The following is a 14067-nucleotide window of genomic DNA, read 5'->3' on the forward strand; positions in this document are numbered from 1 at the left end:
GGTTTTCTTTATATCTCGTCCAATAACACGGTCGGCCATTTATGGGAGTCAAAATTTTGACTCCCATAAATGGCCGACCGTGATAGTTCGCGACGTAAAAAGAAAACCGTACAGTTTTGAGTGATACTTGTGTGGATCATTATATTCTACTTTTAAAACATTTTTCTAACCATATGCATTTCATAACAAACGGTTTCAAACGCTTTTTATAGACCAACTCATCCGATCCAAGGCAACGTGTTCCTTTAACACTACCGGTAATGGCAATACAAAGTTATTGGTTTAGAAGCACACAGCAGCCTTCGATTGTTCAGGAATTCAATTTATCAAGTAACATGTTTTACTAACAGGGGAAACGTTTTTAAGAATATTTATAATTATATTTCTTATTTTTTAATTTGTCCATACAATTGAACTTGCTTCGTGTTTTTACTAGTGCCATGTGTTCTTCAGTGCCCTAGAGCAAGTCAACATGACTAAAGGCGCTATGTAAGTGTTGGTATTATTTTATTAGATAAAACATTTTGAAAGACATTTGTTTTCACTTTGAAGTACTATGGTTATGGAAAAAAGATACGTTTTTTATAAATTTATAAATTTTAATCTGAATTTGAACCTGAAAAAAAAATATTACTGTCAGATACATTTCTCAGATTGTGTATTAATGAAATTGATTGGTATTTTTTCTCTAGCTACCATGTAATCTTTGTGGTGGTAAGACACTGCTCTAGAATTGCAAGGGTCGTGGGTTCGAATCCAACCCGAGTAACATGCCTGTGATATTTTTTCACAGAACTCGGGAAAGTACTGAGTATACAGTGCTAACACACATCGGTGTATAAGGGTTAAACCAAAATGGTATTCTTTATCCCGATGCAGATTTTATTAAATTGTTGCAGTACCCGCTGCTAAAACGTTTTACGTACAATATACATATGTAGTCTACTTAAAAGGTCAAAAAATAGTTATATTTTCTGCAGTTTGTACAGCTGTTCTGTTAAGGGCAACCTACACAGTTCATAAAATGTCAGCAACCCATGAAAGTGCACGTACAATAGGAGGTTAGGATGCTCAGTCACGATCCAATCAGAGCTGAGAGTTAAAGTGTGCAGATCACGAGGAGGGCTGAACAGAAATGTTGAAACATTTAACCACAAACAATTTTTTTAAAAATATAAACTCAGTGCAACAGCTGATAGGGATAAAAAATGATTCTAACTTTTACATAAATGTGCCGTATGTTACAAGAAAACTCAAAATAACCAATAATTAAATGTTGATTTTTTTTTCTTCAAGCTTGTGACAAAAGAATGAAATTTGCAATGAGGCATGGAGGCAATTGCCTGTGTTGCCTGTAAGTATCAAAGCCCATTTTCATGGCTCTGCTTACCATCGAATTCTGCGCTTACGATCACCATTCTCCGCTTACGCAATGTAAGCATAGAACACCTAATACAGTGGAGTACGCACGCGCACAAGCCAAAATTCCCCGCTAACCTGTGAAATATCTTGACGTAAGCACAGAATTCCCTGCTTCTGTAAGCGTTGATTTTGTGCTTACGGTAAGCAGAGCCATGAAATCTGGTCCTGGCATGCTGACAGTGACACAGTATGCAACATCGTTAGTCCATCCTCCAAACAAAAGTACATGTTATGGAACTCCATTTGATTCAACCCACATACAATGTGCTCTATGCTGGCCTTAAAACAATACAGTAAGAAACTGTGTGAAAAAACATGGTCTGGGTAGAAACCGAAATCACAAGCATGGGCATATATCATATTCACCCCGTACCCCTTCCCTACCCTTTTTATTTCAGAGCTGCCAACATTTGCATCTTGCAATCAGGGAGATTCATATTGAGCACACTTTTGCACAACAGTCAAATTGCGCAAAAGTGATGGCGCCCTCTGTTGCTCAGTCACGCTAAGGAATGAAGACAGTCAACTCAATATGCTGTACAGCAATCAGAGAAAAAGTTTCCATACTCGGGGAGAGTTGGCAGTTCTGCCAAATATACAGTAAAAACAATCCCCTCTTGAACTTAAAGGCAGTGGACACTATTGGTAATTACTCAAAATAATTATTGGCATAAAACCTATCTTGCTAACGAGTAATGGGGAGAGCTTGATAATATAAAACATTGTGAGAAACAGCTCCCTCTGAAGTACCATAGTTTTCGAGAAAGAAGTAATTTTCCACAAATTTGATTTCGAGACCTCAGATTTAGAATTTGAGGTCTTGAAATCAAGCATCTGAAAGCACACAACTTCATGTGACAAGGGTGTTTTTTCTTTCATTATTATCTCGCAACTTCGACGACCGATTGAGCTCAAATTTTCACAGGTCTGTTATTTTATGCATGTGTTGAGATACACCAACTGTGAAGACTAGTCTTTGACAATTACCAATAGTGTCCACTATCTTTAAATGATGAGGAAATGCCTAAATGATGAGGAAACAAACTGCATGTAAATGCAATGGCTTTTGCTTTCATTCACTTTGATGAGGAAATATAAACTAATTATTTTATCTTCAAAATGATAACAAATCTAACAACAACAATATTTCTTGAGGAGATCTGATATCATCTTCAAATTGTTGATCAAGTCGTGAAAGGAATTCAAACAGAAATATACAAAACAAAGTACAAATTGTTCTACGTTGTTACGCTTTGTAACATAAGGAATACTGAATGGAAATAAGAGAGAGAAGTGACTCGGTCTTAATTTGCCGTTTAACGGGAACGAACACCTATTGGTTTGTCAAACCATTTGATTGTTTTAATCTTCGATGAAGACATTAAGAATAAAACTAACCCTAAATTCAGACAAGCAACTTTCTAATTGCGAACAAAAATCAGAGGAAATTAATAGCCGATAACTTTTGTACAGCGTTTTTTTTTTTTTTTTTTTTTTTTTTTTTTTATGGCACTGTTTTGAAACGAGGAAATCAGCTGATCAGCAGCGTTTTTTTTTTATTTATAGTTTTTTATGGCACTGTTTTGAAACGAGGAAATCAGCTGATCAGCTGCCTGTAAATTACATCATGTTGTTTGGAAGAGGATGTGAAGAAGTGTAATGTGCACTGACAATGAGTTGGCAAGTATCGCACTGATTGCCGACACTGTTTGAATCGTGTCATCAGTTTGTTTCAACATAAAGGTTTTGGGTACAATGTACTTTTTGTAGGACACAAAACACAATGTCCACAGATTTTACAAGATAGCGATGGTTGAAAGCTTCCCTTCAAATATTTCTTACTGAGGTGCTGTAGCTGTACTTGTGCTGTGGTCTCAGTGAGACGTAAATTATTTTGGCATACAAGGTATTTACGCAACTCTCCTGAAAACATTGCTCTGTGATTTTCACTTTTTTTTCTCCCAACTTGATGATAAATGAGGCTGAAACTTTTACAGATACATTAACTTACATACATTGTACATCTTCATTCACAGTGAGTAGGGATTGTGTGATGGCCATAAACTTGATCTACAAAAGGTATCAAACCCTTTAGAGACAGCGAACACTATTGGTAATTGTCAAAGACCAGTCTTCTCACTTGGTGTATCTCAACAATATGCATAAAATAACAAACCTGTGAAAAGTTGAGCTCAATTGGTTGTCGAAGTTGCAAGATAACTATAAAAAAAAAACCACCCTTGTGAATTGTCAAATTCTAAATCTGAGGTCTCGAAATCAAACTCGTGGAAAACTACTTCTATCTCGAAAACTACCTCACTGCAACGACAAGGGTGTTTTTTTCTTTCATTATTATCTCGCAACTTTGACGACCGATTGAGCTTAAATTTTCACAGGTTTGTTATTTCATGCATATGATGAGATACACTTAAGTGAGAAGACTGGTCTTTGACAATTACCAATAGTGTCCAGTGTCTTTAAAAAAAAACATTGTTTTATCAAAACTACCAAATCTGTATAACACCTTTAAATTGAACTATAAAGGACTCCCATGATTGGAGTGTATTTTAAACGTTCTGAACAGACGCAGAAACTATTCCCTCCATCCATAAAAACATCGTTTTTATTAAGACCTCATTCCCAAACATTCTAAGCATTCAATCACAAATAAACAGCCCTCAGGCGCAGCCTCTTCTATCTGGCGCATGATCCCACATTTTTATAAACAACGCCTGTCCGGTAACTATCGGGAACGTGTCTTTTGATCTCCGCTACTGCAGACCTAGAGTGTAATACGCCAACCATTATTTGATATGAGTGTGTTTGACACATGAAGGTTGGTTTAAATTATTCCCAGTTGAGATTAATTTCATTTATGACGGATCTGTTTAAGCTCTAACAACAACAGCTAAAAAAAAGGATGCTGAAAAAAATCTCTCTTGCTTAAAGGCACTGGACGCTGTTGGTAAATACTCAACAAAATTGTTAGCATAACAAAATTACTTGGTAACGAGCAATGGAGAGCTGTTGATGGTATCAAACATTGTGAGAAACGGCTCCCTCTGCAGTAGTTTAGTTTTTGAGAAAGAGGTAAATTTTCACTTGAATAATAAAACAATTCAGACCATGGCATTCAAGTATGCATCTGAAAGCACAACAAATTGTCCAACAAGGGTGTTTTTGATTCTTTTATTATTCTCTTGCAACTTTGATGACCAATTTAGTCCAAACTGTTTGGTATTGCAACATATACATTACTACACACCAATGTTTTCCCTGACAAGCCATACATAGACATACAACTTTCTTATTAAAAAACAAAAAGAGGAAATGGCCAATCACACTCAACTCTTGTACCAAAGTTTTCAGTTTTCTTATGGCAAAAGAAAGAGGAAATCAGCTGATCAGCTAAAAAAGTTGCATGCCTGGGATATGACTGGACATTAATCAACTGAAAGTAAAACTAACTTCAACTCTGAAGGAAAATACAGCTCTATGATGTCAGGCCAAGATGTACTGACTTCTAAAAGGTTCAAGCTCTTTATCAATGACATGGGGCTTTACATTTGCAATACGCATGACTTATACGCATGACGGTGATGATGTGTGGACAGTGAATTGCACTGAACTCAGTTCAGGTCTGCATCGAAAGTGTAACCTTGACAGAGTATGTGTACATGTGTGTAAACTGAAAAACTGAAACAACTATTTAAGTATCCTGTTAGTACAAGTCATTGCGTCAAATGTTTGCGTATCTGCTTCACGCCCACGGTTTTTGCTACTTCCGGCTCCGGAGCTGCCACACATTTGCTTGAAATTTTGTCTTGAATCGTTTCATCATTCAAAAGTATTTCTTATACGACAGAAACTTTTAGTTCCGAGAAGACCCTGAAGGATTGGGGTATTTTTTGTAACACATTTAACACAATGTGCCCAGATTTACATTAAACTTACAGTTTGAAGATAATGATACTGGTAGAAAGCTTCCCTTAAAATATTACTTGCTGAGCTGCTGAAGTAAAACACATCAAAAACTCCCGCCTTAATCAAATCTGGCGTCATGATACGCACATCAGACACAACCATCAAATTCTAGTCGTTACATCATTACTATTCGTTGATCAATAAGACATGGCAGCCTCCTGGGCTGATCTGCTCACAACAAATTCAGACAATCTCGGAGGTCTAGTTGGTGAGACACTGCTCTAGAATTGCAAAGGTCATGGGTTCGAATCCCACCCAAGTAAAAGGCCTGTGAGGTGTTTTTTTCACAGAACTCGTGGAAAATACTGAGTATACAATGCTAACACACATCGGTGTATTTGGGTAAATTGGCTTAATACCCCTGATGCCAATTTAACATCTATTAATCTCAGAAAAGTTAATGGAATAGTTATTGAGCCTTCAACCAAAAGAGAGAGGAAAGGTATGCAGGGGTGTGGGGAGGGATGGGGAATGAACAGAGCTGCCAACATTTACATCTTGCAATTAGGAAGATTCTGTTTGTACAACAATCAACAGGCCTCGACATAACCCACTGCACCGGGAGCAATTGCCGCGGTGCCCTGTGCTTTTGCTGTGGTGCATTGTGTACACAATTTACATTTTCCCCGTAGAAGTGCCCCGGTACCAGAGGGCAATTGCTGTGCCCCTTCAAGGGCAAAGCCCAAGCCCTGAATCCGGGAAATATTTAGAATTACACAAGTATGTACACAGACCAGGGCCCAATTTCATAGAGCTGCTAAGCACACAAATTTGCTTAGCATGAAAATTTTGCCTTCATAAAAACAGGATTACCGACCAAATTTTCACGTGATTTTCAGGATAAGCAAACGACAGCTGAATACCTGTAACAAGCAATTACGCAACAAATGGAAATTTGGTTGGTACATGTAGTCCTGTTTTTATCAAGGAGGAAATTTCGAGCTAAGCAATTTTTTTTGCTAAGCAACTCTATGAAATTGGGCCCTGATACTTCACTGAGGCAATGGAGGTGATTGCCTCCATGCCCCCTGGTCATTGCCTTGGTGCCCTTGAAATGCTCCAGTAGAAATTTACTATTTCCTCATAGGGTGCCCTTGACCAAGGAGAAAATGCCTTGGTGCCTTTGCCCTTTTAAAAATGAAGCATATAGGCTTGATGTACATTCAACAGAATACACTGTAGGTAAAAAAAAAGGTTCCATACTCGGGGAGATTTTCAAATTTGCTCCTCAAAACATTGAAAATTTTGTGTAGTTTCAAGAAAACTTTTTGCAAAGAATCAAGGAGAGTTGGCAGCTCTGAACTGAGGGGAAACTCGGACAAGACAAAGAAGACGATACTCACTCTCGGAAACTCAATGTCATACTCGGAGGAGTCCGTGTCACAGTTGAGTCTGGAGAGACTGATGCTCTGGCAGAGATTGGAGACGGTGACTTCATCTTCATGGTACTCCTTCAACTTCTCAAAGATGTCCTGAGCAAGGTTCAAGATTTTAATTTATTTTTTAAACTGTTGAACTAGGGTTAACATTGTGTTAAAATCATTTTTAAAACAAATGAACAAAGAACAGCATCTTCCCTTTAGTTAAAAAAAAAAACATACACCCTCAGCATTAATTAATTGAGAAATTGAGAATTTCTTTTTTAAAAATGTTTACATCCTGGGAAACCCAAACCGCCCACAAGTCCTTTTTAAAAAAATCCATCGTTTGTCCAGCCAAAGTTTGTCCGGTGAAGTTCCTGCTGCAAAGACAGGCTCAATCTATGGTTGACTCGAGGTCAAACCAATATTATCAGCGTCCATGTGTACAGGTTTGGCAGTTGGGAAACTGTGGTATACTATTGCATTTTTATGGATTTTTTTAATGCGTTTTTATGGATTCCTTTATACAATTTCAAAACCAATCAATTGCTGGTAACCATAAACAAAGTTTATTATTTTAACCAGCCCCCCCCCCCCACACTTAAAAAAAAAAGGAGATTTGTGACTCTCTGCTTAATTAGGTGATTAATTAGATTGCTTTAAAGACACACTTCTTTAACGTATAATTCATGCATTTTTGTTTGATACCTAGTACATCTCGAATCTTATATTTGTTTTCTGATGTGTTTTTTCTCTACAGCGAATAGGGACATGTTTAATCTCTAGTGGGATATGCGCTATATAAAAGTGGTAAAAAGCCATTGGACACTTTCCGAACCGAATTTTTTTTTAAAGTTCACGGATTTACAATTAACTTACAGGGTTTACAGAAGGTAATGGTAAAAGACTTCTCTTGAAATCATATTCCATGAAATGCGTCACTTTTTGAGAAAACATTAAAACAATATAAATTCTCGATATTGAGATTTACGGATTTATTTAAAACACAGGAGATACAGCAAGTGAGAAGACTGGTCTTTGGCAATTACCAATAGTGTCCATGTCTTAAATTATTATTATTTATTATTATTAGGTGTTTTTTTTTCTTCAAACTGGTAAACACCTATTAATATTGTTCTCTTGGTTTTGGAGGTATGTTTTGCCTTATTTATTTGTTTTTATTTTATTTCATTCAACATCCAACAGCTCAAGCGCCAATTAAAGGATGTATTTTTGTCATTTTATTCTAGTTACAGACTGTGTTTTTGTAAGATTTTACTAAAAATGCTTTAATCTATACTGTCCATAGAGCGGTTAAGAGCACCGAATTCAAACTCTGGTAATTAAGATCAGCAGAGTGTGGGTTCGAGTCCCGGTCATGACACCTAACCATGATGCTTCGTCCTGTGGATGGGATGTAAAGCCATTGGTGCTGTGTGTTGTGTTAAAGACAATGGACACTATTGGTAATGTCAAAAGACCAGTCTGCTTACTTGGTGTATCTCAACATACACATAAAATAACAAACCTGTGAAAAATTTGAGCTTGATTGGTCATCAAAGTTGCGAGATAAATATGAAAGAAAAAAACACCCTTGTCACACAAAGTTGTGTGCTTTCAGATGCTTGATTTCGAGACCTCAAATTCTAAACTTGAGGTCTCGAAATCAAATTCGTGGAAAATTACTTCTTTCTCAAAAACTACGTCACTTCAGAGGGAGCCGTTTCTCACAATGTTTTATACTACCAACCTCTCCCCATTACTTATTACCAAGTGAGGTTTTTTGCTGATAATTATTTTGAGTAATTACCAATAGTGTCCACTGCCTTTAAGGGACAGGGACACTGCTCCCATGGCGGACCACAAAACACCCATTTGAACACCTTTGAGCTGGACCTCTGGCCTGGGACGGGAAGAGCTGCGTACAGCATTGGAGGACCATCATCCAATGCTCCACGTCGACTGAATGAATGAGTTCTTACCTTCAAATCAGTGCTTGCTTGGCTGTATTGGACCTGGATGCATTGACTCCTAGAGGCCGGGGTAATGAGATTGTTCTGCACTGGTGTACGGTAACGGTAATGATCTCTGAGGGTCTTAAAATCACACAGGGTGGACACAGCTAGACAAAAAAAGAGAAAGACAAAAATGAAAAACAATGGTTAGTTTTATTACTAGATCTCTTATTCATTTAAAAAAAATTAAATACAGTTTTGCCGTAGACCATAGAGGAAATAGAGGGCGCACAAGCCTACTTATGCAGCTTGGCGTGCAGCCATTTTGTAAGTTCTTATATTAAACTCTATGCTGTAGTTTGTGGTAAGGCCAAATAAAAATTAAAACATGTTTAGCGTCCCCACCCGCTTCCATTTTAGAGGCACCTCTTTTTGTAATTTTTCTGTTTTGTTTTCAACAACAACAAAAAAATGATTTTTGTTAACAATCTCTGAGGACAAAAAAAATATATTGAAAAAAGGCCTAGGCGGTTGTCTTTAAAAATGTGTCAGTTTGGAGCATTTTATATGTGCACGGTGTTTACAACAATCAAACGAAGTCCAAAAGCCAGAAACAGTAACCATGGAGCCTACATACAGTACATGTAGGCTCCGTCAAGGTTTGGAAGCAGCCCCTGGACTATTTCCCAGCCCTCATGACGTCAAGAACGTGCTCATGCAAGTTTGATTTTGTGTTTAACATCACCAGATGCCGCTAACTGCATTCAAGTACATTACATGTAGACATTGAAGTACATGTAGATCCATACAGGTTGCTGGCCTTCATTTAAATCGCACATTCACTTCATGTGTGTGGCTCGTTCGGCAAATAATGAGCTTCAAACCAGTTATTGTATATTATACAACTTCCAACTGAACACAAACAGTAAGGTATAATTAAACAGCAAGGCTCAGGCCAAATAAAAACAAATTCCAGTTGATCGTCCCCGCCCGCATCCTTCTTTTGGGGCGCATCATTTTTTTTATTTTATTTTTTTATGTTTTTATAATGAAAAAAATAATAATAATAAAAAGGTTTTTTTTTGTTTTTTGTTTTTTTTTCTATCCTTTCAAAAAGACTGGCCTAGAGGCTTTTTCCTGATTCTAACGTGATGCTCTCGAACACGTGTAACCGTCTGTTTCATTTAACAAAATTAGTGAACGCCTATTTAGCAAATCTTTTTAGTGTAATAATTGTCCCTGTTGACCTGGGTCCTCATGCAACAAATCGATATAAAATAAGTTTGCGGTGGGTTCAATCTGAAGAATTGTTGCCCTGTTTGATTTGAAATACTAAGCGGCCATCTTGTAGAAAAAATAATAAATTTTTTTTTAAAAAAGGCCCTCATCCTCCCTTTAAAAAGTAAATAACAAGCACACAAAGAAATATACACAAATGTACAATGAACAAGTACGAAAGCCAGTCATCTCGCCCACTGGAAAGCTCACCCCGACAAAGTCTCCCCAAAACAAGCTTGCCATAGTAGCATTCTCGCCCCTAGAAAATGAAGCGTCATGTATATAAAAACCGACTATTGTTATTATTAAACTATGTACACTTTGTACATAGTTTACTCCACATCATAGCTACATGAATGAACACCACATCAAGGTCCCTATCACATTAGGTGTAATCGGTAACATACAATGATGCAAGTGTCAGTTGCGGAATATTGCATCGTGAATCAAAAATCCCTTGTGTATATTTCTGTCCTTTTAATCTGTATGATCATGTTGTGATCATTTGTCTTTAACTAATCATCGTTTTATTGTTATGTGCATGTGAAAATGAAAACTAACTTTCTGTATATTTATGATGCGGATGTAGTAGGGGTAGAAAATCCAAACCCTACTACACAGACAATAAAACTCTAGTTTACAGATTTTTTTTAATTTTAACTATAACATGCAAATTGGGCCCCTGTTGCACTTCATCCTACCATGGATTCTAATTTATTCCTCCATGATCCTACATAGCTTGATTCTTACCTGTACTTTAACATTTACATTGGGCATCATTACACATGGTCTATTGGCCCATAGAGCAAGGACCATGGTTGGCCACATCCTACCAACCACAATACAGTATCCCCATTACAAGGTCAACCACCATAAATAAATAGAACCATTAGCAACAGTTTATGGTCTCAATTTAACTCAATTTAACCACTGGATATCTTAAATTACACAGGATTAGCTATTGGGGACCCAATTTCAGGGCCCAATTTCATAGAGCTGCTAAGCACACAAAATTGCTTAGCATGGAATGTTTGCCTTGATAAAAACTGGATTACCAACCAAATTTCCATGTGATTTTCAGGATAAGCAAAACAGCTGAATAACAAGCAATATATAACAAATGGAAATTTGGTTGGTAAACTTGTTTTTATCAAGGCAGAAACTGTATGCTAAGCAAATTTGTGTGCTTAGCAGCTCTATGAAATTGGGCACAGGTGTGATCCCTTATCAGGGTCTGGATCTAATGTGTTAACGCGAGGTTTACCTTAAAGGATTTCTGGATGGGTAGCTATGGAGCTATCTACAAGGTCCGGACCTGGACAAAATGGAGCGAAGGAGACTGCCATGCCCCCTGTTCATTGCCTTGGTGCCCTTAAAATGCTCAAGTAGAACTTTACAATTTCCTCAAAGGGTAGGGTGCCCTTTAGCAAGGAGAAAATGCCCTGGTGCCCTTGCCCTTTCAAAAACGAAGCATACAGAACAGACCTGTATCTATTCATTCAATATTGTTTTATGCCTCTGAAGAAGGTCCGGTTTGGATCGAAAGCTTATAAGGCCATCTACCCTATTTATTATTCATTCAACATTGTATATTTCTGAAATTAATCCATGATTCCACAGAGGTGAAAGACACGGAGAGAAAAGTACATTGTGTGCATGTTTTTGTATGGTTTAAACTATCAGTAGGACAAAAGTGATGTACATAATATTCAATGGAAATGGAAAAGGTGTATGACAAAGCAATTCAGCAAAACGTGGATAAACAAGTATTGTGCAATGTGTGTTTGACAATTAACAATACATGTAGACCACAAACATCTGGTCCGTGATATTTTTGGGCAAAGCCAGGATTTGTGAAGAATGCATGAGCTCTGAGCGAGTGTAATTCACTGAGGCAAATAATAATAAAAACATGTTTAGTAACCAGCCTTTTTGAAAAAAGGAAGGTGAGGTTTTTTTTTCTTCTTCAAAATGGCTGCCAGACACATTTTTTAAGACAAACGGTTGGGATGTTTATGAGATCGTTTAAATATTATTTTAATTTTTTTTCTCTGTTATTTTAAAAAGGAGGTGGCCTCTAAAAAAGAAGCGGACAGGGTTGCTTAACATGTTTTTGTTTTTTGGGGGCCTAAAGTACAAATTTAAAACCCACATGCTGTGAAAAATACAAGCAGCAAGAATCCTTCAATCAACATGTGGCATTGTGTGCATTTTCAATGCAGAGAAGAAGAAGAAAACCATATAATTTTAATCGCTTGTTCAATTGAATATAACTCGAAGGTATAAATTGCCCTTGAATGCTGCCTTGAAGTAATCCATTAAGAATAGGGGCTGTTGCATTAAAGGAACACATTGCCTTGGATCGGGCGACTTGGTCTTTGAAAAGCATTTGCAACTGTTTGTTACGAAATGCATATTGTTAGAAAGGTGTTTTAAAAGTAGAATATAACGATCCACACAAATATTCGTGGTTTTCCTTTTACTTTGCGAACTAACACCAACACGGTCTGCCATTTTGTGGAGTCAAAAATTTGACTACACAAATGGGTATGCCAGGTCATGACGCATAAGAAAAACCGTGCAATTTGAGGCACATTTGTGTGGATCATTTTAAACTTTTTAAACATAACTTTTTTACCAATGCATTTTATAACGTATCCCTTTAAAGACACTGGCGCTATTGGAAATTGTCAAAGACTGTAGTCTTCACACTTGGTGTATCTCAACATATGTATAAAATAACAAAACTTTGAAAATTTTAGCTCAATTGGTTGTCGAAGTTGCGAGATAACTATGAAAGAAACAACACCCTTGTCAGACGGTGTTGTGTGCTTTCAGATGCTTGGTTTCGAGACCTCAAATTCTAAATCTGAGGTCTGGAAATCAAATTCGTGGAAAATTACTTTTTTCTCAAAAACTACGCCACTTCAGAGGAAGCTGTTTCCCACAATGTTTTATACTATCAACCTCTACCCATTACTCGTAATCAAGAAAAGTTTTATGATAGCAATTATTTTGAGGAACTACCAATAGTGTCCACTGCCTTTAAGAATCAGAATGAAATTGTTGTGAATTTGTAGCACTGTGTGTAAGACCTTGCTGTAGGTTGTGGATATAAGGAAGGACATATCATACTGACTCTCAAGCACAATCCATGACTGACCATCAATATGTATTCTCGAAGCCATAAAATTCTGCAAGGTAACTTCAATAAATGAATGTTTGTACGACAGCTACAAACTGGCCATTGAATTTAATACTATTGATCCATGACTGACGTGATTGACATGACAGAAATAAACCAGCGGAGATCAAAAAAACTTTTTAAAATATCACACTTGAGGAATATTCAGGGAATTTCCTAGAAACATTTGGTTGAGCTTTAAATCACACTTGAAGGGAAGGCACTGGTAATCACTCTCTTAAAATATGTGCCAACAGAAGCCTCACTCACATGAGCTTTCGATAAAGCATTTACCTCAAAGTAATTTGAGCCATTACCTGGTTACTGTGGAACATGAACCCATTTCCCGGGTACTATGGTCACCACTTCATGGGGGACTACTGTGATAATGTTCCCCTTTTCCTGGGCACTACAGAACCTATTTCCTAGTTATTATAATACGCATTTCCCAGGCACTATAATACCCATTTCCCGGGTACTATGGTACCCATTTTGCAAGTGCTATGGTACCTATTTTCTAGGTACTACGATTATTTCACACACACACACACACACTATGATCTTCATTGGAACTATGGTACCCATTTCCCAGGTATTGTAATACCTATTTCCCAGGCACTATAATACCCATTTCCCGGGTACTAAACTATGGTACCCATTTTGCAAGTGCTATGGTACCTATTTTCTAGGTACTACGATTATTTCACACACACACTATGATCATCATTGGAACTATGGTACCCATTTCCCAGGCACTGTTGCCGCCCTTCCCTCTGGATGTATGGATTTATTCTTAGAAAACCTTGAAGCAAAACACCGCTGGGTGAAGCAAAACACCGCTGGGTGAAGCAAAACGAACAATGACACCTCCTGTGGAACGTGC

General features: G+C 37.3%; 1 protein-coding gene across 2 annotated transcripts in view; it reads right to left on the reverse strand.

Moving 5' to 3' along the window:
* LOC117296505 (Nance-Horan syndrome protein-like) overlaps positions 1–14067 on the reverse strand; it is a 56873-nt gene that overhangs the window by 18301 nt on the left and 24505 nt on the right. For both annotated transcript variants that reach the window (XM_033779472.1, XM_033779471.1), the window contains exons 2-3: positions 8750–8889; positions 6750–6878 (exon numbers count right to left, since the gene is read on the reverse strand). In XM_033779472.1, the coding sequence (XP_033635363.1) occupies positions 6750–6878; positions 8750–8889 (269 nt within the window). The remainder of the gene's footprint in view (positions 1–6749; positions 6879–8749; positions 8890–14067) is intronic.

The sequence above is a fragment of the Asterias rubens genome, chromosome 11 (genome assembly GCF_902459465.1).
Source record: "Asterias rubens chromosome 11, eAstRub1.3, whole genome shotgun sequence".
NCBI classification, from domain to species: domain Eukaryota; kingdom Metazoa; phylum Echinodermata; class Asteroidea; order Forcipulatida; family Asteriidae; genus Asterias; species Asterias rubens.